The sequence below is a fragment of the Salmo salar genome, chromosome ssa02 (genome assembly GCF_905237065.1).
Source record: "Salmo salar chromosome ssa02, Ssal_v3.1, whole genome shotgun sequence".
NCBI classification, from domain to species: Eukaryota; Metazoa; Chordata; class Actinopteri; order Salmoniformes; family Salmonidae; genus Salmo; species Salmo salar.
Genome location: NC_059443.1, coordinates 24,120,482 through 24,143,588, shown reverse-complemented (window position 1 = coordinate 24,143,588; position 23,107 = coordinate 24,120,482). Strand labels below are relative to the sequence as shown.

The 23,107-nt window shown below is 44.1% G+C and overlaps 1 protein-coding gene and 1 pseudogene across 1 annotated transcript; one reads left to right on the top strand and one right to left on the bottom strand.

Annotated features, from left to right (window-relative positions):
* Positions 1–290: 290 nt before the first annotated feature.
* On the top strand, positions 291–2,229 carry LOC106577461 (trypsin-2-like). Its single transcript, XM_014155458.2, has 5 exons — positions 291–426; positions 728–881; positions 1,179–1,438; positions 1,670–1,806; positions 1,915–2,229. Exons 1-5 carry the CDS (start codon positions 363–365, stop codon positions 2,062–2,064), a joined length of 765 nt encoding a protein of 254 aa, XP_014010933.1. The 5' UTR covers positions 291–362; the 3' UTR covers positions 2,065–2,229.
* A 15,271-nt stretch (positions 2,230–17,500) lies between these two features.
* Positions 17,501–22,041, bottom strand: LOC106577349 (interferon-inducible GTPase 5-like; annotated as a pseudogene).
* Between the last annotated feature and the right edge of the window lie 1,066 nt (positions 22,042–23,107).

Here is a 23,107-nt window from a genome sequence, read left to right as displayed (position 1 = left end):
TGAATATAGGCCAGGAGCTGTGAGAGAAATGGCCACCTGTGATGTTAGAACTCGTGCCTGAAAAGTACAAGTTTTTTCCCCCGCTTCTTTGAGGTGTTGCAAGAGGTCTCAATGATCCAACCACTCTGACAATCTGGCCAACAACTGTTCAACCCTGTTTCAACATAAACGCTCTGAGTACCTGGTAGAATGGAAGGGGAGTTTGTGATAAGACGAGGCATGATGGGGCAGGAGAGTTTGAGGTGGGGTGGGGCATCAGGCACGAGAGACTTGGAAAGGGGGCAGGGCAGGGTGGAGGGATATCAGTTGAGATAAAGGTATAAATGTAGAGAATCGCAGAGTGCACATGTCCAGTCTGGTGAATGAAGACTTGTCTCAGCAGCACGATGATTGGCCTGATTGTACTCACACTCCTGGGGGCTGCAGGTAACAAACACACACATAGAGACACACATAGAGACACGCAAAGAAACACGCATAGAGACACACATTGAGACACGCAAAGAAACACGCATAGAGACACACATCTTTTACAGACAATGTGGACATCAGTTTAATGCTCTCCTTTTGCCCATCTTGTATAATATAACATTATCTCTAACCTCTGCATCTCTCGGTCTTCTGTCACCTTCCTCCTGTCATGCTTTCTGAACACTACTCCCTCTCTCCATCCTACTCTCTTTCTCCTCTGACCCTCCCTCTCCCTTCCACTCCTTCCCTCCCTCAGCGGCAGCTCCTATGGATGACAGGATCGTGGGGGGTTATGAGTGTGAGGCTCACTCCCAGCCCTGGCAAGCCTCTCTTAACATCGGCTACCACTTCTGTGGTGGCTCCCTCATTAACGACCAGTGGATCATCTCTGCCGCCCACTGCTGGATGAAGTGAGTACTGCAGGGTCACTGTCAACCATCTTTTCCCTTTACTGTGCCTCCCTAAACGTTTCTATTTTTTTCTCCTCTCCCTTCTCCAATTTTCCATCTGTCTTCACGTTCTGTCTTCCCCTCTCTCTCCTTCTTGTTTTCTCTGCCTTCCTCTCTCCACTTCTTTACCTTCATCCCTTCCTGCTCTCCTTCCTCTCATAAATCATGTCCTCTCTCTCTCTCTCTCTCTCTCTCTCTCTCTCTCTCTCTCTCTCTCTCTCTCTCTCTCTCTCTCTCTCTCTCTCTCTCTCTCTCTAGTCCTTGGAGTCAGCTTGCCATCCTGGGTGACCACCACATCTGGAAGCACGAGGGAACGGAGCAGTACATGTCTGTGGATGCCATCTACTGGCACCAGAGCTATGACTACCAGACCATGGACCACGACATTATGCTGTTGAAGCTGGCCCACCCTGTCACTCTCAACAAGTTTGTCAAGCCCATCGCCCTGCCCACGGCCTGCCCCAAGGCTGGGGACATGTGTGTGGTGTCTGGATGGGGAAACATCTACACTGACTCTGGTATTTATGTAGAAGGGTGTATTATGGGATGGGGTGGAATAAGGATGAGATTGGGATGCTGAATGTAATCAACTAAAATACATTTTCCTTCAACTGTAGTTCACTGTAGGTCTACATGTTGACGGGAAATCAGCAAGTCAATTTACTTGAGAGGGTAGCTACTACTTCTCTCTCTCTCTCCAACTCTGTCTCTCTCTTTCTCTGTCTCTCGTCTGTCTCTCTCTCTGTCAGTGTTCAACCCATTTAACCTGCAGTGTGTGGACATCCCCATCCTGTCTAAGAAGGCCTGTGATGAGTCCTACCCTGGCCAGATTACTGATACCATGGTGTGTGCCGGATACCTGGAGGGAGGCAAGGACGCCTGTCAGGTATGGAGAAAACCCCTGAAACCTCACAAACAGAACATTTCATTTGTTTGTTTATTCATTTATATATTCATTCATTATCTCTCTCTCCCCCCTCTGTTTCTCTCTCAGGGTGACTCCGGCGGTCCCCTGGTGTGTAACGGAGAGCTGCATGGCATCGTGTCCTGGGGTGTTGGCTGTGCCCAGCCCAACTATCCTGGTGTCTACACCAAGGTCTGTGCCCTGCTGCCCTGGATCCATGAGATCATCACCAACTACTAGCCTGTACCCTCCACACCAGAGTAGAGAGAGAGAGAGAGAGAGAGAGAGAGAGAGAGAGAGAGAGAGAGAGAGAGAGAGAGAGAGAGAGAGAGAGAGAAGGCTGATGTTGTTACATGCAGGAAGACAAAGACACATCTAGTCAATAAAATGGCATCTTTGACTTCACTACTGTATGTTTGTCTTTTTATTACAATTCTTTGTGTCAATTAAAAAAAATACCAAAACAATCATAATATTTAAAGTCACATCAAACACTTTAATAATTGAAAATTAGATGACACAAAGACTAATCTTTTTTTTTAAATAAGCATGCTAACAGAGGTACTCTTCCACTGTTTGGCATTTCCTAAGCACCCACCTACTAGTTCATAGTACAATCAAATAGTGACAATGGCATAGAGTACAGAGCAGGAAATTAGATGGCAAAGACAGATTAAATGGAAAAGTAACCATGCTAACAAACATATGCTAACAGATGTATGGCCTCCATTGTTTTGCACTACACAGATAATGCTGATAATGATGCAAATGCTAATAATGATGCTATAGCTAATACCAATACTAATGTTAATAACAACACTATAGCTAATAACAATGCTATAGCTAATTACGATGCTAATGCTAATAATGATGGTATAGCTAACAACAATGCTAATTCAAATAATGATGCTAACTCTACGTACAACACTAGAACTAAGTAAACAAACTCAAACCTTGGGTTCCTGGCTCTATTCATATTGTCATGGTAACAAAAGTGATCAGACATGAATCGGACATTTTACTTGTGAAAAGCAGTATCTAAAGTACAGCCATTGTAACCACATCCACCTTGAAGAACAGGGTGTTTTCAGTCTGATCATTTTTTTGTCATTCCAAGCCTGCCGCCATTAGCACTGCTTTAGCATCCTCCACCATCTCTTTTATTCCCTTGTGCAGAAGGTGTAGTGTAGTGGCAAAAGCAATCCCCATTGCACCAAAACTAAAAACAACAGTTGTCAACACAGCTTCGATAGCCTTGGCTGCCACCATGGCTGTTGTATGCATCATTCTAGCCACCACCTTCTCATCGACTCCCCCAGCGAAGCGAGACTTCATCGCTGAGCTCAGATCACCCACTGGCTTATTGACACGGTCTGAGAGTCTCTGGAGAGATTTCTCATCCAGTCCAAAGGTTAGGAAGTCCTTGTGGAAGAAGGCCTGCATAACACCAATCTCACAGCCCACTGAGAAGCCAGGGATGGGTACAGCTGCTGTGGTGGAGGCACCAGCAGCTGCAGCAAAGGCGGTTTTGAAAATATATTTCCTCTTCTTCTCAATCATGACTATTGAGCAAACCGGCAGACCTCTTGTGCTCTGAGAGGTTTTCATCTTCTGGATCTCTTTGGCCAGCATGATGTCATTCTCTTTGAACCTCACCGTGCTGATGATGATGAAGAAGTCGTATGTTTTAAACTTGACATCCTTCACGTACTTTTTTGCTTTAAAGTTAGGGCTGCCGATACCAGGCAGGTCCCAGATTTTCACGTTAGGCATTGTGTGATGGCTGTATCTAATGTGCTTCATTGTGGTCTCGGTCACTCCAGTTTCTGCTGCCCCTTCGTCCCCGTCCAAGTAAGGCATTAACAAAGGTGGACTTTCCCTCCCCGCTCTACCCTGTGTCATGACGTTGGCCTGTGGGTAAGGTTTATGACCCCCCCCATAAATACCTTTCTCCCTTCCCCTCTCTTTCTGACCCTACTGAAGGACTGCAGAATAGCCTGTGTTAAATATAGAGAGTCTGTGAACATCAAACAAATGGGGAAAGGAACCATATTTTGGTAATAAAACCAGTTGGAAATATGCTTTGGAACGTAATGAGTATGGATGTCAGTTCAGTTGTCATCTGAGACATTATGACTGATGACAGGACGACATAAACTGTACCTGGGAAAGTATACACCCTCTAGTTATCAGAGTCACATGGAATTGTTATGCAATTGAAATGTTTGATATTGAAATTGTTTGTTAGGAGATGAAATGTAATTTTAGCTTCCAAATGAGAGAATTGGGTTTTCATAAGGAAAGTGCCCTGCTTGATCAGTGGCCCACCCCTGTGAAGAGACAGGGGTTATAAACGATGAAACACATCCTTCCCCCTCTCCACTATATAAGCCTTTGACGAAAAGATAACCAGATGTTCCAGTACGTGAGGTCTGCAGCCTCTACGTTAGAAGGACACACGTCAAGTACAGAACTAAGCCAACCTCGGCGTGAGCTTTGGTGGCGAATGGTATGAACTTTGAGCTTATTCACTACAGAAGTGATACTTCCTAGCCGTTGAGTTAGCAGCGGCCGCTGTAGACGTGGGCTAGGAAAGGACGGACGACGGATCCAGTCTAACAAACAGACGAAGATACCACCACGTATCCAATTTACCACCAGAGACATTCTTCCGAGGACAGGAAGATCTGTTGGCCAACCCGGCCAACATCTACGACCAATCTACCGAAGCGCAGCTCAGAGCAAATACAGTGGGGCAAAAAAGTATTTAGTCAGCCACCAATTGTGCACGTTCTCCCACTTAAAAAGATGAGAGAGGCCTGTAATTGTCATCATAGGTACACATCAACTATGACAGACAAAATGAGAAAAAAAAATCCAGAAAATCACATTGTAGGATTTGTAATGAATTTATTTGCAAATTATGGTGGAAAATAAGTATTTGGTCACCTACAAACAAGCAAGATTTCTGGCTCTCACAGACCTGTAACTTCTTCTTTAAGAGGCTCCTCTGTCCTCCACTCCTTACCTGCATTAATGGCACCTGTTTGCACTTGTTATCAGTACAAAAGACACCTGTCCACAACCTCAAACAGTCACACTCCAAACTCCACTATGGCCAAGACCAAAGAGCTGTCAAAGGACACCAGAAACAAAATTGTAGACCTGCACCAGGCTGGGAAGACTGAATCTGCAATAGGTAAGCAGCTTGGTTTGAAGAAATCAACTGTGGGAGCAATTATTAGGAAATGGAAGACATACAAGACCACTGATAATTTCCCTCGATCTGGGGCTCCACACAAGATCTCACCTTCGTGGGGTCAAAATGATCACAAGAACGGTGAGCAAAAATCCCAGAACCACACGGGGGGAACTACTGAATGACCTGCAGAGAGCTGGGACCAAAGTAACAAAGCCTACCATCAGTAACACACTACGCCGCCAGGGACCCAAATCCTGCAGTGCCAGACGCGTCCCCCTGCTTAAGCCAGTACATGTCCAGGCCCGTCTGAAGTTTGCTAGAGAGCATTTGGATGATCCAGAAGAGGATTGGGAGAATGTCATATGGTCAGATGAAACCAAAATATAACTTTTTGGTAAAAACTCAACTCGTCGTGTTTGGAGGACAAAGAATGCTGAGTTGCATCCAAAGAACACCATACCTACTGTGAAGCATGGGGGTGGAAACATCATGCTTTGGGGCTGTTTTTCTGCAAAGGGACCAGGACGACTGATCCGTGTAAAGGAAAGAATGAATGGGGCCATGTATCGTGAGTCTATGAGTGAAAACCTCCTTCCATCAGCAAGGGCATTGAAGATGAAACGTGGCTGGGTCTTTCAGCATGACAATGATCCCGAACACACCGCCCGGGCAACAAAGGAGTGGCTTCGTAAGAAGCATTTCAAGGTCCTGGAGTGGCCTAGCCAGTCTCCAGATCTCAACCCCATAGAAAATCTTTGGAGGGAGTTGAAAGTCCGTGTTGCCCAGTGACAGCCCCAAAACATCACTGCTCTAGAGGAGATCTGCATGGAGGAATGGGCCAAAATACCAGCAACAGTGTGTGAAAACCTTGTGAAGACTTACAGAAAACATTTGACCTGTGTCATTGCCAACAAAGGGTATATAACAAAGTATTGAGATAAACTTTTTTTATTGACCAAATACTTATTTTCCACCATAATTTGCAAATAAATTCATTAAAAATCCTACAATGTGATTTTCTGGATTTTTTTTCTCATTTTGTCTGTCATAGTTGAAGTGTACCTATGATGAAAATTACAGGCCTCTCATCTTTTTAACTGGGAGAACTTGCACAATTGGTGGCTGACTAAATACTTTTTTGCCCCACTGTATTTATTGCATTTTCCTTTTCCAAATGGGCGGTAATTTAGTAATGCATAAGATAATGTATTTACGATAGCATAGCTGCTGTTTCTTTGTTCCTAAGTCTTCCCGCTCTTTCATTCAAGCCCAACCCCCTTTCCTTTGTGTAACCAGCCGTCATACAGGTTCCGTCCACCAGGGACGTTTTCTGTATGACATCATTTGTATTCTGTGTATTTGTAATTCTGTGTGATTAGTTAGGTATTTAGTAAATAAATAATTAAACCCAATTTTGTATTGCTGATTCAACTTGTTAGCCAGGGTTCGTGAAGATAACCAAGAATTTACAACTTTCATTATGAGACTGAAAATAAGATGATTAAGATGACAGCTATCGATGTAAAAGATTACTAAGTATTTTAAGAGTTTATTCGGAAGATAACAGCTCTATAAACGTTCTTCCGTGGTGCCCCGACTTTCTAGTTAATTACATTTACATGATTAGCTTAATCAGGTAATATTATTTACAGAGAAAGGATTTTATAGAATAGCATGAAATATCACTTAATCTGGCATAGCCAAAGACATGACACCTGTCACAGCAATGTTAAGGGTCACTTTCTCCAGCAGATCCAGGTGCTCCTTTGCTTTGGCTGCATTCTCTGTTGGGGTAAACTTGTCATAGTTCTTCATTTCCTTGACGATGTCAAGATCCTCATATAAGTTTTCATCAGACATCTTGCTCCTGAAAACCCAGAAAAGTAGCTAAATGAATAACACACAAACATCCATCACATGCGGAACTATCAATTTATGTAATTTAAACATGCATTGTGCAATCTTAGAAAAAAGGGTTATTTGGGGTTTTCCGCATTGTTTTATGGATTGGCAAATTTGGTTCTTTGGGCGATATTTCTTTCTTTTTACTTTTTTGATTATTTGTGTATTGTTTTGTGTTTGTATTGTAAGATATTACTGCACTGTTGGAGCTAGGAACAAGCATTTCGCTGCACCTGTGATAACATCTGCAAATCTGTGTATGCGACCAATAAACTTTTATTTGATTTGACAAGATTAACTAACCATTCATTAAAGAAGGTTCTATATCTAAACCCAGTGAAGGCAAAAAACCTTGAGGTTTCTATCCCTATCCCAGAAGGTAATGTGGATTTTAGCAAACAACAGCTGAGAAAACCTAACACATTCACAGCAAACTCTGAAATGACAGCTAACTAGCTGCCTTTTCATTTGTTTTAGCTGTTTTGCATTGACATTTACATAAATATTAATGATGCTGCTGAATGGTCAGAAAAATGGCTAGCTATCTCGTCTGACACCGTTTACTCTCAATGGCAAGGGGTAGAGTATATTAGTATTTTTGCAGAATTGTTGCCGAGGTTGGAGTGGCAAAGACCAAGGTTCATACATTTTTTAAATTTAATTCAAATGCGTTTATGAAGCCATAATCATATAATAAACTGTAGGCTAGCTAGATAAGGTTGTTTCAGGATTTGAGCACATTTTTGTAAACAGGAAAAGGTAGGCTACTTTTAGTTAGCTTCTTTACAAGCTAGCTAAATCTTACAAATAAACATGAATATTTGTTAAAGAATATGCCCAATAGAGCTACAGACCACCTGACATTGGCAATTAGCTAACTGTTACTTTTATTTCAGCATTTCATTGTGGAGTCAGATGATGGGACTGTTTCATGAAGCCATTAGAAGACTGGACTGAGTGTTGCTGTCCTCTGATAAATGCACGACACGTGATGGGCTGTGAGCTTACTGAGAGGAGGTATGTATCTCATTTATGTATAATACATCTTGGTGATTCAACAGCTAATCATTACATTACTTTTAACACACTATCTACAGCGCCTTCAGAAAGTATTCACACCCCTTGACCTTTTTCACATTTTGTTGTGTTACAGCCTGAATTTAAAATGGTCATGAGTACAAATTTGTTTAACAAATCCCATAATAAGTTGCATGGACTCACTCTGTGTGCAATAATAGTGTTTAACATGATTTTTGAATGACTACCTCATCTCTGTACCCCACACATACAACTGTCTGTAAGGTCCCTCAATCGAGCAGTGAATTTCCAACACAAATTCAACTACAAAAACCAGGTAGGTTTTCCAATGCCTCACAAAGAAGGGCACCTATTGGTAGATGGGTACAATAAAAAAGAGCAGACATTCAATATCCCTTTGAGTATGGTAATGTTTTTAATTACAATTTGAATGGTATATCAATACACCCAGTCGCTACAAAGGTACAGGCGTCAATTTCTAACTCAGTTGCCGGAGAGGAAGGAAACATCTCAGGGATTTCACCATGAGGCCAATGGTGACTTTAAAACAGTTACAGAGTTTAATGGCTGTGATAGGAGAAAACTGAGGATGGCTCAATGACATTGTAGTTATTCCACAAAACTAACCTAATTGACAGAGTGAAAAGAAGGATAAAAATAATAAATATATTTCAAAACATGCATCCTGTTTGCAACAAGGCACTAAATACTGCAAGAAATATGCCAAATCAATTAGTCTTGAAAACAAAATGTTTTGTTTGGGGAAAATCCAATACTACGCATGACAGAGTACCACTCTCCATGCAAAGTAGTGGCTGAATCATGTTATGGGTATTTTTTTTATTTTACCTTTATTTAACTAGGCAAGTCAGTTATGAACAAATTCTTATTTTCAATGATGGCTTAGGAACAGTGGGTTAACTGCCTTATTCAGAGGCAGAATGAAAGGTTTTCACCTTGTCAGCTCTGGGATATTGCAACCTTTTGGTTGCTAGTCCAATGTTCTAACCACTAGGCTACCTGCTGCCCCATGCTTGTAATCATTAAGGACTGGGGAGATTCTCAGGACAAAAATGAAATGGAATGGAGCTAAGCACAGACAAAATCTTAGAGGAAAACCTGCTTTCCATCTGCTTTCAACCAGACTGGGAGATTAATTCACCTTTCAGCAGCACAATAACCTAAAACACAAGGCCAAATCTACACTGGAGTTTCCTGCCAAGAAGACAGGGAATATTCCTGAGTGGCAGAGTTACAGTTTTAACTTAAATCTACTTATATGACAAGACCTGAAAATGGTTGTGTAGCAATAATCAACAACCAATTTGACAGAGCTTGAAGAATTTAGTAAATAATAATAAGAAAATGTAGCACAATCCAGGTGTGGAAAGCTCTCATAGACTAACCCAGAAAGACTGACAGCTTTGATTGCTGCCAAAGGTGATTCTACAAATATTGACTCAGGGGTGTGAATTCTTATGTTTATTTACTTTTATTTTTATTTCACCTTTATTTAACCAGGTAGGCCAGTTGAGAACAAGTTCTCATTTACAACTGTGACCTGACCAAGATAAAGCAAGGCAGTGCAACACAAACAACAACACAGAGTTACACATGGAATAAACAAATGTACAGTCAATAACACAATATAAAAGTCTATATACAGTGTGTGCAAATCAAGTAAGATTAGGGAGGTAAGGCAATAAATAGGCCATAGTGGCGAAATAATTACAATTTAGCAATTAAACACTGGGGTGATAGATGTGCAGAAGGTGAATGTGCAAGTAGAGATACTGGGATGCAAAGGAGCAAAAAAAAAATATATATATATATATATATATATGGGGATGAGGTACTTGGGTGGGCTAATTACAGATGGGCTATGTACAGGTGCAAGGATCTGTAAGCTGCTCTGACAGCTGATGCTTAAAGTTAGTGATGGAGATATAAGACTCCAGCTTCAGGGATTTTTGCAATTCGTTCCAGTCATTGGCAGCAGAGAACTGGAAGGAAAGGCGGACAAAGGAGCAGTTGGCTTTGGGGGTGACCAGTGAAATATACCTGCTGGAGCGCGTGCTACGAGTGGGTGCTGCTATGGTGACCAGTGAGCTGAGATAATGTGGGGCTTTGCCTAGCAAAGACTTATAGATGACCTGGAGCCAGTGTGTTTGGCGACGGATATGTAGCGAGGACCAGCTAACGAGAGCACACAGGTCGCAGTGGTGGGTAGTATATGGGGCTTTGGAGACAAAACGGATGGCACTGTGATAGACTGCATCCAATTTGCTGAGTAGAGTGTTGGAGGCTGTTTTGTAAATAACATTGCCAAAGTCAAGGATCGGTAGGTTAGTCAGTTTTACGAGGGTATGTTTGCCAGCATGAGTGAAGGAGGCTTTGTTGCGAAATAGGAAGCCGATTCTAGATTTAACTTTGGATTGGAGATGCTTAATGTGAGTCTGGAAGGAGAGTTTACAGTCTAGCCAGACAACTAGGTATTTGTAGTTGTCCACATATTCTAAGTCAGAACCGTCCAGAGTAGTGATGCTGGTCGGGCGGGCCGGTGCAGGCAGCGATCGGTTGAAGAGCATGCATTTAGTTTTACTTGCATTTAAGAGCAGTTGGAGGCCACGGAAGGAGAGTTGTATGGCATTGAAGCTCGTCTGGAGGTTTGTTAACACAGTGTCCAAAGAAGGGCCAGAAGTATACAGAATGGTGTCGTCTGCGTAGAGATGGATCAGAGAATCACCAGCAGCAAGAGCGACATCATTGATGTATACAGAGAAAAGAGTTGGCCCGAGAATTGAACCCTGTGGCACCCCCATAGAGACTGACAGAGGTCCAGACAACATGCCCTCCGATTTGACACACTGAACTCTGTCTGAGAAGTAGTTGGTGAACCAGGCGAGGCAGTCATTTGAGAAGCTAAGGCTGTTGAGTCTGCCGATAAGAATGTGGTGATTGACAGAGTCGAAAGCCTTTGCCAGGTCAATGAATACGGCTGCACAGTATTGTCTTTTATCAATGGAGGTTACGATATCGTTTAGGACCTTGAGCGTTGCTGAGGTGCACCCATGACCAGCTCTGAAACCAGATTGCATAGCGGAGAAGGTACGGTGGGATTCGAAATGGTCGTAATCTGTTTGTTAACTTGGCTTTCGAAGACCTTAGAAAGGCAGGGTAGAATAGATATAGGTCTTTAGCAGTTTGGGTCTAGAGTGTCTCCCCCTTTGAAGAGGGGGATGACCGCTGGCAGCTTTCCAATCTATGGGAATCTCAGACGATACGAAAGAGAGTTTGAACAGGCTAGTAATAGGAGTTGCAACAATTTCGGCAGATAATTTTAGAAAGAGAGGGTCCAGATTGTCTAGCCCGGCTGATTTGTAGGGGTCCAGATTTTGCAGCTCTTTCAGAACATCAGCTATCTGGATTTGGGTGAAGGAGAAGTGGAGGAGGATTGGGCGAGTTGCTGTGGGGAGTGCAGAGCTGTTGACCGGGGTAGGGGTAGCCAGGTGGAAAGCATGGCCAGCCGTTGAACAATGCTTATTGAAATTCTCAATTATAGTGGATTTATCGGTGGTGACAGTGTTTCCTAGCCTCAGTGCAGTGGGCAGCTGGAAGGAGGTGCTCTTATTCTCCATGGACTTTACAGTGTCCCAGAACTTTTTGGAGTTTGTGCTACAGGATGCAAATTTCTGTTTGAAAAAGCTAGCCTTAGCTTTCCTAACTGCCTGTGTATGTCTGTTCCTAACTTCCCTGAAAAGTTGCATATCACGGGGCTGTTCGATACTAATGCAGTACGCCACAGAATGTTTTTGTGCTTGTCACGAGATGCTAGGAGCGGTGGTAGGAGTCAGGCGCAGAGAGCAGAGGTAAGGTATAATGTCCTTTATTCTTCCCGGCACAAAAACGGTCAACGCCAACACAAACGGGCACGTGAACAAAACGACCAACCCAGAACAACGGGCACACAGTCCGGAGAGAGAATACAAGGCGAAATAGCCAGCACATCCAAAAAACACAACGATAGCAAAATAATCCCGCACAAACCTGGGCGGGCTAAGCAGGCTTAAATAAACACAAATCAAGACACACAATAGGGAACAGGTGCAACCAATAAGACATTACAAACAGAAAAGGAAAAAGGGATCAGCGGTGGCTAGTAGGCCGGCGACGACGACCGCCGAGCGCCGCTCGAGCAGGCAGGGGAGCCACCTTCGGTGGGATTCGTGACAGTACCCCCCCTGACGCGCGGCTCCCGCAGCGCACCGCCACCGGCCTCGAGGGCGACCCGGAGGACGAGGCGCAGGGCGATCCCCATGAAGGCGATGGAAATCCCTCAGAAGTGAGGGGTCCAAAATGTCCTTCACTGGTACCCAGCACCTCTCCTCCGTGCCGTACCCCTCCCAGTCTATGAGGTACTGTAGGCCCCCCACCCGATGTCTGGAGTCCAGAATGGCGCGTATCGTATACGCCGGGGACCCCCCAATGTCCAGAGGGGGTGGAGGGACCTCCGGCACCTCACCTTCCTGCAGGGGACCAGCCACCACTGGCCTGAGGAGAGACACATGAAATGAGGGGTTAATACGGTAGTAAGATGGAAGTTTTAACTGGTAACACACCTCGTTTATCCTCCTCAGGACTTTAAACGGCCCTACACACTGCGGCCCCAGCTTCCGGCAGGGCAGGCGGAGGGGTAGGTTTTGGGCCGAGAGCCAGACTCGATCCCCTGGTGCAAACACAGGGGTCTCGCTGCGGTGCTGGTCAGCGCTCTTCTTCTGCCGTCCACTCGCCTTTGTTAATGCGTCCTGGATGGCTCTCCAAGTGTCCTTCGAGCGCTGTACCCACTCCTCCACCGCAGGAGCCTCGGTCTGGCTCTGGTGCCATGGAGCCAGGACCGGCTGGTAGCCCAACACGCACTGAAACGGTGACATGTTAGTTGATGAGTGACGGAGGGAGTTTTGGGCTACCTCTGCCCATGGGACGTACCTCACCCACTCCCTGGGCCGGTCCAGGCAATATGTCCGTTGATACCTACCCACTTCTTGGTTCACTCTCTCCACCTGCCCATTACTCTCGGGGTGGAAACCCGAGGTCAGGCTGACCGAGACCCCCAACCGTTCCATGAACGCCCTCCAAACTCTGGACGTGAACTGGGGACCCCGATCAGAAACGATGTCCTCGGGCACCCCGTAGTGCCGGAAGACATGGGTAAACAGGGCCTCCGCAGTCTGCAGAGCCGTAGGGAGACCGGGCAACGGGATGAGACGGCAGGACTTCGAGAACCGATCCACAACGACCAGGATTGTGGTGTTTCCCTGAGATGTGGGAAGGTTGGTGAGAAAGTCCACTGACAAGTGCGACCACGGCCGCTGTGGAACGGGGAGGGGCTGTAATTTCCCTCTAGGCAGGTGTCGAGGAGCCTTGCTCTGAGGGCACACCGAGCAGGAGGAAACATAAAACTGCACGTCCTTAGCCAATGTGGGCCACCAGTAATTTCCCCTAAAACTCCGCACTGTCCTCTCGATCCCAGGGTGACCCGAAGAGGGGAGATTATGGGCCCATTGAATCAATCGATCACGGACACCAAGCGGCATATACTGAGCAACTGCTGGACACTGAGATGGTGCAGGTTCCATCCGTAATGCCCGCTCGATCTCCGCGTCCACCTCCCATACCACCGGTGCTACCAAGCATGACGCTGGGAGGATGGGAGTTGGATTGATGGCCCTCTCCTCGGTCATATAGGCGGGACAGCGCATCGGCCTTCGTGTTTAAGGAGCCTGGCCGATAGGAGATTGTGAACCGAAATCGGGTAAAGAACATGGCCCACCTGGCCTGACGCGGATTCAGTCTCCTAGCTGCCCAGATGTACTCGAGATTACGGTGGTCAGTCCAGATGAGGAAAGGGTGCTTAGCCCCCTCAAGCCAGTGTCTCCACACTTTCAGAGCTTTGACTACAGCTAACAACTCCCGGTCCCCCAAATCATAGTTCTGTTCCGCCGGACCGAGCTTCCTTGAAAAGAAAGCGCAAGGGCGGAGTTTTGGTGGCGTGCCCGAGCGCTGTGATAGCACGGCCCCCACCCCAGTCTCGGACGCGTCCACCTCCACTATGAATGCCAAAGAGGGGTCCGGATGAGCCAGCACAGGAGCGTCGGTAAACAGCTCCTTCAGATGACTGAAAGCTCTGTTCGCTTCTGCTGACCAGCGCAAGCGCGCCGGGCCCCCCTTCAGCAGTGAGGTAATGGGAGCAGCCACCTGAACAAAGCCCCGGATAAACCTCCGATAGTAATTGGCAAACCCTAAGAACCGCTGCACCTCCTTTACCGTGGTCGGAGTCGGCCAATTACGCACGGCCTTAACGCGGTCACACTCCATCGACACCCCCGAGGTGGAAATGCGATACCCCAGGAAGGAAACGGCTCGTTTGGGAAACACACATTTCTCAGCCTTAACGTACATGTCATGCTCCAGCAGTCGCCCAAGCAACTTGCGCACCAGGGATACATGCGCGGCGCGTCTGGCGGAATAGATCAGGATGTCATCAATATACACCACCACACCCTTCCCGTGCAGGTCCCTGAGAATCTCAGAAAAGGAAAAAGGGATCAGCGGTGGCTAGTAGGCCGGCAACGACGACCGCCGAGCGCCACTCGAGCAGGCAGGGGAGCCACCTTCGGTGGGATTCGTGACAGTGCTGGTCAAGAGCAGTCAGTTCTGGAGAGAACCAAGGGCTATATCTGTTCCTGGTAAAACAAAATTGGAATGGTGCATGTTTATTTAAGATGGTGAGGAAGGCACTTTTAAAGAATAACCAGGCATCCTCTACTGACGGGATGAGGTCAATATCCTTCCAGGATACCCGGACCTGGTCGAATTGAAAGGCCTGCTCGCTGAAGTGTTTTATGGAGCGTTTGACAGTGATGAGGGGTGGTCGTTTGACAGCAGACCCATTACGGTTGCAGGCAATGGGTCAGTGATCGCTGAGATCTTGGTTGAAAGCAGCTGAGGTGTATTTGGAGGGCAAGCTGGTTAGGATGATATCTATGAGGGTGCCTGTGTTTACGGATTTGGGGTTGTACCTGGTGGGTTCATTGATAATTTGAGTGAGATTGTGGGCATCAAGCTTAGATTGTAGGATGGCTGGGGTGTTAAGCATGTCACAGTTTAGGTCACCTAGCAGCAAAATCTCTGAGGATAGATGGGGGGCAATCAATTCACATATGGTGTCCAGGCACAGCTGGGGGCAGAGGGTGGTCTATAGCAAGCGGCAACAGTGAGAGACTTGTTTCTGGAAAGATGGATTTTTGGATACAGACCTGGATAGTAAGACAGAACTCTGCAGGCTTCCTCTGCAGTAGATTGCAACTCCGCCCCCTTTGGCAGTTCTATCTTGTCGGAAAATGTTATAGTTAGGGATGGAAATTTCAGGGTTTTTGGTGGACTTCCTAAGCCAGGATTCAGACACGGCTAGGACATCCGGGTTGGCAGAGTGTGCTAAAGCAGTGAATAAAACAAACTTAGGGTGGAGGCTTCTAATGTTAACATACATGAAACCAAGGCTTTTGGAAGAAGTCAACAAATGAGAGCACCTGGGGAGTAGGAGTGGAGCTAGGCACTGCAGGGCCTGGATTAACCTCTACATCACCAGAGGAACAGAGGAGGAGTAGGATGAGGGTATGGGTAAAGGCTATCAGGACTGGTTGTTTAGTGCGTTCAGAGCAGAGAGTAAAAGGAGCAGGTTAATGGGCGTAAGAGAATAGATTCAAGGTATAATGTACAGATAGAGGTATGGTAGGATGTGAGTACATTGGAGGAAAAAACCTAGGCATTGAGTAATGATGAGAGAGATATTGTCTTTAGAGACGTTTAAACCAGGTGATGTTGAGGCATATTGAGCAGGGCTAGAGGCTCTACAGTGAAATAAGACAATAATCACTAACCAGGACAGTAATGGACAAGGCATATTGATATTAGGGAGAGGCATGCGTAGCCGGGTGATCAAATAGGGGTCCAGTGAGTGGTTGGGCTGACTGGAGACACGGCGATTCAGACAGCTAGCAGACCGAGGCTAGCTAGCTAGCTGACCGGGGCTAGCAAGCTAGCAGAAGGGCCTTAGAGGGATGTCTTGATGGAGGAAAGTCTGTTTTGGCCTCCGCGTGCGGTTACGTCGGTAGACCAGTCGTGATGGATTAGTAGGGTTCCGAGTAGCAGAGGGGTCCAAGTCCAACTGGCAAAATAGGTATAGTGGGCCAAGAAATTGGCCGTTGGATCTATACAGCTAACAGTCCAATATGCGGGCCACGGATAGCGGGCATTCAGGGGTGGTCGCGATGTAGAGGCCAGTTGAGTACCCCCTCGAGCAGATTTCGTCTTAGTCCAGTTGTGAAGGATCGGCGGGGTTCCGTGCCCCGTACAGGCAGTAGAAGGGGTCCGGGTATTGTAGCCCAGGAGTGGCTGATGGGCCTCTTTAGCTAACTGGGAGAAAGGGCCTAGCATGGGCTAGCTTCAGGCTAATTGGTGCTTGCTCCAGGACCAATGTTAGCCAGTACTCGGATAGCAGCTAGCTAGCTGCGAAGATCCAGGTGAAAATGTCCAGAGCTTGCGGTAGGAATCCGGGGATATGGAGAGAAAATAGGTCCGGTATGCTCTGGTTTGAGTCGCGTTGTACAGATTGGCGAGAGTTTTCCAAGCTAAAGGTTAGCTGCTGACTACTAGCTAGTAGCTAGTGAGTTGGCTAGCTTCTGTTGGGGGATTTCGGATTCGAGGTGAATAATACTTTCGAAAAAAACATCTGCACCACACTGGGTGAGGCGGGTTGCAGGAGAGTGCTTTGAAGTTGAGTTTTAGAAAAAAATATAAAAAGATATGCGAAGAAAAAGATATATAAAAAGAGAGATATATATATATATATATACACGGGACACAACAAGACGAGGACAAAAGACGTCTGATTGCTACGCCATCTTGGATATGAAGATACAATACAAAATATCTCAAATAAAAAGGGATGTCATTACTTCAATATAAACTCACATATTTTTTTTTAATAGATGATTTTACATTTCCCAAGCATTCACCTGCTAGTTACTTGTACAATCAAATAGTGACAACTGTAAAGAGTGCAGAGCAGGGAAAAAAATATGGCACAACGATAAATCAAAATGCTAACACAGATTTGGTAACACATATATGTATAGCATCCATTGTTTGACACTCAACAATGCTAATGTTAATAATGATACAAATGCTAATAACAACACCATAGCTAATAACTATGCTGCAACTAATTACAATGCTAATGCTAACAACAATGTTATAGCTAACAAAATGCTAATGCTAATAATGATGCTAATTCTAATAACAACGCTATAACTAAGTTAACAAACTCAAACCTTTGGTTCCTGACTCTTTGTTGTCATGGTAACAAAAGTGGTTAGACATTTGACATTGACATTTGACCTGTAGGATATGTATCTGCAGCCATTATAGTATCCACCATGATGAACAGGGTGTTTTCAGTTTGATAATTTTACATCATTCTACACCTGCCACCATGAGCACTGCTTTAGTTTCCTCCGCCATCTCTTTTAATCCCTTGTCCAGAAGGTGTAATGTAGTGGCAAAGGCAATCCCCACTGATCCAATACTACCAATGGCAGGTATGCTAGTCAACACAACCTCAATGGTCTTGGCTGCCACCATGGCTGTTGTACTCAGCATTCCAGCCACCACCTTCTCATCGACTCCCCCAGCGAAGCGAGACTTCATCACTGAGCTCAGATCACCCACTGGCTTATTGACACGTTCTGAGAGTCTCTGTAGGGATTTCTCATCTAGTCCAAAGGCTATAAAGGCCCTGAAGAGGAAGGCCTGCATAATACCAATCTCACAGCCCACTGAGAAGCCAGGGATGGGTACGGGTGCTGTGGTTGAGGCAGCAGCAGCAGCATCACAGGCAGTTTTGAAAAGCTCCTTCCTCTTCTTTTCAATCATGACTTTGGAGCAAACCAGCAGAGACTGGATCAAGGCAGACCACTTGTGCTCTGGGAGGTTTTTCGAGAGAGAGTCAATCTGCTGCTGGAAATCATACTTCCCCAGCTCAAAGGTGGAGATGAGGAAGACTTTGGGCTCCCTACGGTCTTCAAGTTCTCCTCCCAATTCTGTCTGATCTTGGAGAGCAGATCTTCCTCCCTGTAGTTCTTCTTCCATGCCTCGGCTCGGATGTCGTTGTCGATCTTCGACCGGATGAAGTAAAACATCTTCTTCATCTTCTGGATCTCTGTGGCCAGCATGATGTCAATCTCTTTGAACTTCACTGTGCCGATGATGATGAAGAAGTCATAGGTTTCAAACTTGACCTCCTTCAGGTACTTTTTTGCTTTAATGTATGGGGTGCTAATACCAGGCAGGTCCCAGATTATCATGTTAGGCATGGTGGGGTGGGAGTATCTGATGGCCTTCATGGTGGTCTCCATCACTCCGGTTTCTGGTGCTCCCTTGTCCCCATCCCTGAGTCCAAGTAAGGCATTAACGAAAGTGGACTTTCCTGACCCACTTTCCCCTGTCACAGCAATGTTAAGGGTCACATTCTCCAGGAGATCCAGGTCCTCCTTCGCCTTGGCTGCATTCTCTGCTTAGGTAAACTTGTCATAGTTCTTAATTTCATTGATGATGTCAGGATCTTCATGGAAGTTTTCATCAGACATCTTGCTCCTGAAAACCAAGAAAATGTATTAAATTGAGAAAAGTAATTACATTAATAACACACAAACATCCATCACATGCAGAACTATACATGTATGTAATATACATGCATTGCAACAAGAGGATAAGGCAGTGATGTAAGAAAGCCAGTTGTCCTGACTCTACCCTTTCATCAATGACAAACTGATGTTGTCTACTTACAGACGTGTATGTTGGAACCTAGACCTCGCGACAGGATAAAGTGACTATGGGGGCAATTGAAATCGCCGTGGCGGGAAACTTTCTGGGGGTTCTTGAATTAGAATTGTATTTAATTCTGGTTATGTAATTACACTACACCACAAAAAACATGAAGTTAAAACTCCAAGATCATTGAATGCTTTTAAAATCTGTAGCCTATATCTGCTGTGCTGTATCATCACAATGGACAGTGCCCTACACCTAAGCTGTTTTTGCTACAAGATAGATAGGACAATTCACCTATAACAAACATTCTATGTGAATGCAGCCGTACACACAGCAGTCTTACCAAAATAATGCAAATTAAGCAATGCCAGCCTACCATAAACACGTTTCCAATACGTACAGTTCCATTTACAGCAACGAAAACCAATAGGCTACCAAGAAAACCATAATAACCATCATCTACAATGAGTGTACAGAACATTAGGAACACTTTCCTAATATTGAGTTGCAACCCCTTTTGGCCTCAGAACAGACTCAATTCGTCAGGGCATGGACTCTACAAGGTGTCGAAAGCATTCCACAGGGATGCTGGCCCATGTCGACTCCAATGCTTCCCACAGTTGTGTCACGTTGGCTGGATGTCCTTTGGGTGGTGGACCATTCTTGATACACACAGAAAACTGTTGAGCGTGAAAATCCCAGCAGAGTTGCAGTTTTTGACACACTCAAACCGGTGTGCCTACACCTACTACCATACCCAATTCAAATGCTCTTAAAACTTTTGTCTTGCCCATTCACCTTCTGAATGGCACATGTAACCGATGTGAAATGGCTAGTTAGTTAGCGGTGGTGCGCGCTAATAGCATTTCAATCAGTGACGTCACTCGCTCTGAGACTTGAAGTAGGGTTTCCCCTTGCGTTGCAAGGGCCGTGGCTTTTGTGGCGCGATGGGTAACGATGCTTCGTGGGGTGTCAGTTGTTGATGTGTGCAAGGGTCCCTGGTTCGAGCCCAGGTTGGGGCGAAGAGAGGGACGGAACCTACACTGTTATACACACATACACAATCCATGTCTCAAGGCTTAAAAATCAATCTTTAACCTGTCTCCTCCCCTTCATATACACTTATTAAAGTGACATCAATAAGGGATCATACCTTTCACCTGGATTCACCTGGTCAGTCTATGTCATGGATAGAGCATGTGTTCCTAATGTTTTGTACACCCAGGGTATTTCTATGATGAAACATACTGATACCTAGCTATACCCAGGGGCATCATTTGGGTTCTTGCATTGGAGTTATATTGAATTCTGCTTATATCACGCTATAGCACAATAAACATCAAAGTGTAAAAAATCCTTTTGACCAAGAAGAGACAGGTCCCTGTGCTGAAACAGCGCAGTGGCGATACAGATTCTTTGGCCACCAACCTGTCATTTTTGGGCTATTTTTATATAGGGACATAAAACTAAAACTGAGGGGGCTGCGACCCCTTTAGCCCCCTCGTGGAGCTGGGCCCGGCTGCAACATTGATACATTGTGGGAGGCAACCCATCTGTCTAGAGAGACTATGCAGGGATGGATTGATCAGGGGATGTTCATTCATCAAACAAACCGCTAGCTGTCCAACTCTATGCGGGAGAGTAGAGTACCCATAAGTCTAAAAAGTAACAGAGAGTATATATGTACAGTCATATAGAGAGGTCTGAATGCTAGCTGTTAGGTTCTTAGCCTAGAAATTATGCAATGGTCTCAGCCTAGAATAAGTTTAGAGGGTGTAATACAATACAATACAAAACAATGTAATATTATCACATTTTCATCTCAATACTTCTTGTATTCCCCAAAAATGTTGTTTTGAACATACAGCGCCTTGCTAAAGTATTCAGACCCCTTGGATTTCTTCCCATTTTATTGTGTTACAAAGTGCGATTACAGTGTAAACGGTGCAATGAAATGCTTACTAGCAAGCTTTCTCAAAAGTGCAATGTAAAAAAAGCTTGAAAAAATTGTAAAATATAGCAAAGGGCAATAGTATGTAAAGATACAAATGCAAATACTATACCAATAAAAAGTTGTAAAAGGTAACAAAACATCAAATATATTGAAGAAATATACAGAATATACTATGTCAACTAATGGCATATAATACAAGTAGAGATTGAAAAGTGACCTACAGTAGTGAGTTTTCACATACTACAGTTAATATTTCATGCATTATGTCTTCAAGACAGATCTAGTGACTGAAGTTAAGTTTCAGTGTCAACAGAAATTGTATTTTAATTCTATTATTTAGAATCTGTATTAGGATATTGAATGTGAATGTAATATTTTTGAATGTTTAATCCAAAATTGAATCATTTCATTTATTCATCGAACTTGTATTTCATGATTTGAAACTTAATTGAATGAATATCACATTCAGTTTTACAATTACATTTTCAGTTTAATTGAATAATCAAGTTCAATATTTATATATTCAGTTTCAATATGGTAAATATTGCATTCATTGTCTGTGTATCAGGTTTACAAACTATAATTTCAAGTTAATCAAAGTTTCATATGTTCAACTTCTCAGATGCATTCAGGATCAGTTTTCAAATTCAGTTCTCTAAATTTAGATTCATAACCAGAGACAACATCCTGGTACTTTGCCAGCTAGGAAAGGCAGAGGAGAACAGATAGAATCAAAGGTTCTCTGTGGCAGAAGCTTCTGGCAGTTTCTGAAGCCAATGTGGCATATTGAATTAAAAAATGTTCCTATGAATTTGGCTCTAGTGTTTGAACTGCTTTGGCTATAAGCTATTAAGCTAAGGCTCTCTGGAGCATGGATTTTCTTTCTTTTCCCCTCTATGATGATCACAGTCCGTGTTAGAAAAGAATGTCACAAAAATAACACAATTTAGGCTTTAGCTAAGTGGGCTAACACAGTCTTGTGACATGCCAGAGACCTGGTTCGAACCTAGTCAGTCACAATAACTAAATTAAATAGGGATTGAAAGCTGGAATCGTTTATAAGATCTAGTACATTATAAAAGTAGAATAAAAGTATGACTATGTGATGATATCAAATGTAATGAAGAACCATTCCATCAAATCTGAATGAATAAGCCTTCTTATATTTGTTGTGCTGTCTAGATATGTTCACAATCAAGTTTGAAAATGAGAATATGATTTTACCTGCCATTTTTCTATAAAAAAAAATATAATACATTTGTGATAGTCATAATGTCTGAATTTTTATAGGTACTGTATTTTGTTGTCATTGATCTGATGCTGTATACAAACACTTAGAAGGAAGTGGTTACCCTGTTAGGGCGCATGAACCGCTAGCGGGACACCTACGACAACATCTGGTGAAATCGTAATATTAAACATTCATGAAAATACAAGTGTCATACATCATTTAAAAGCTTAACTTCTTGTTAATCCAACTGCGTTGTCAGATTTCAAAAAGGCTTTACGGCGAAAGCATACCATGCGATTATCTGAGAACAGCGCCCCATATCAAAATACTTTTTCAACCAGCACAGGCGTCACAAAATCACAAATAGCGATTAAATAAATCCCTTACCTTTGAAGATCTTCCTCTGATTGCAATCCCAAGGGTCCCAGCTACACAATGAATGGTTGTTTTGTTCGATAAAGTCCTTCTTTATATCCAAAAAAGTATGTTTAGTTGGCGCCAATGATATCAGTAATCCACTTGTTCAACATGCATACAAACAAATCCAAAAAGTTACCGGTAAAGTTTGTCCAAACAAGTCAAACAATGTTTCTAATTAATCCTCAGGTACTCTAATATCTAAATAAATGATAATATTTGAGACAGAGAATAGTATGTTCAATAGGGAAGATAAATAACGAAGAGCACGCGCACCTCATTCACACGCCAACAAGACTACTTTTCTAATGAGAGACACCTTGGAAAAACTACAACTACTTGCTCATTTTTTTTATAGCCTGAAACCCTTTCTAAAGACTGTTGACATCTAGTGGAAGCCATAGGAACTGCAATCTGGGAGGAATTATTTTGTATATCCCACAGGCTAGCATTGAAAATGCCTGTGACTTCAAAAACAAGTAATTCTGGACTGATTTTCCTCGGGTTTTCACCTGCCATATCAGTTCTATTATACTCACAGACATTGTTAAAATAATGTTAGAAACTTCAGAGTGTTTCCTATCCAATGCAACCAATTTTATGCATATCCTAGCTTCTGGGCCTGAGTAACAGGCAGTTTACTTTGGGC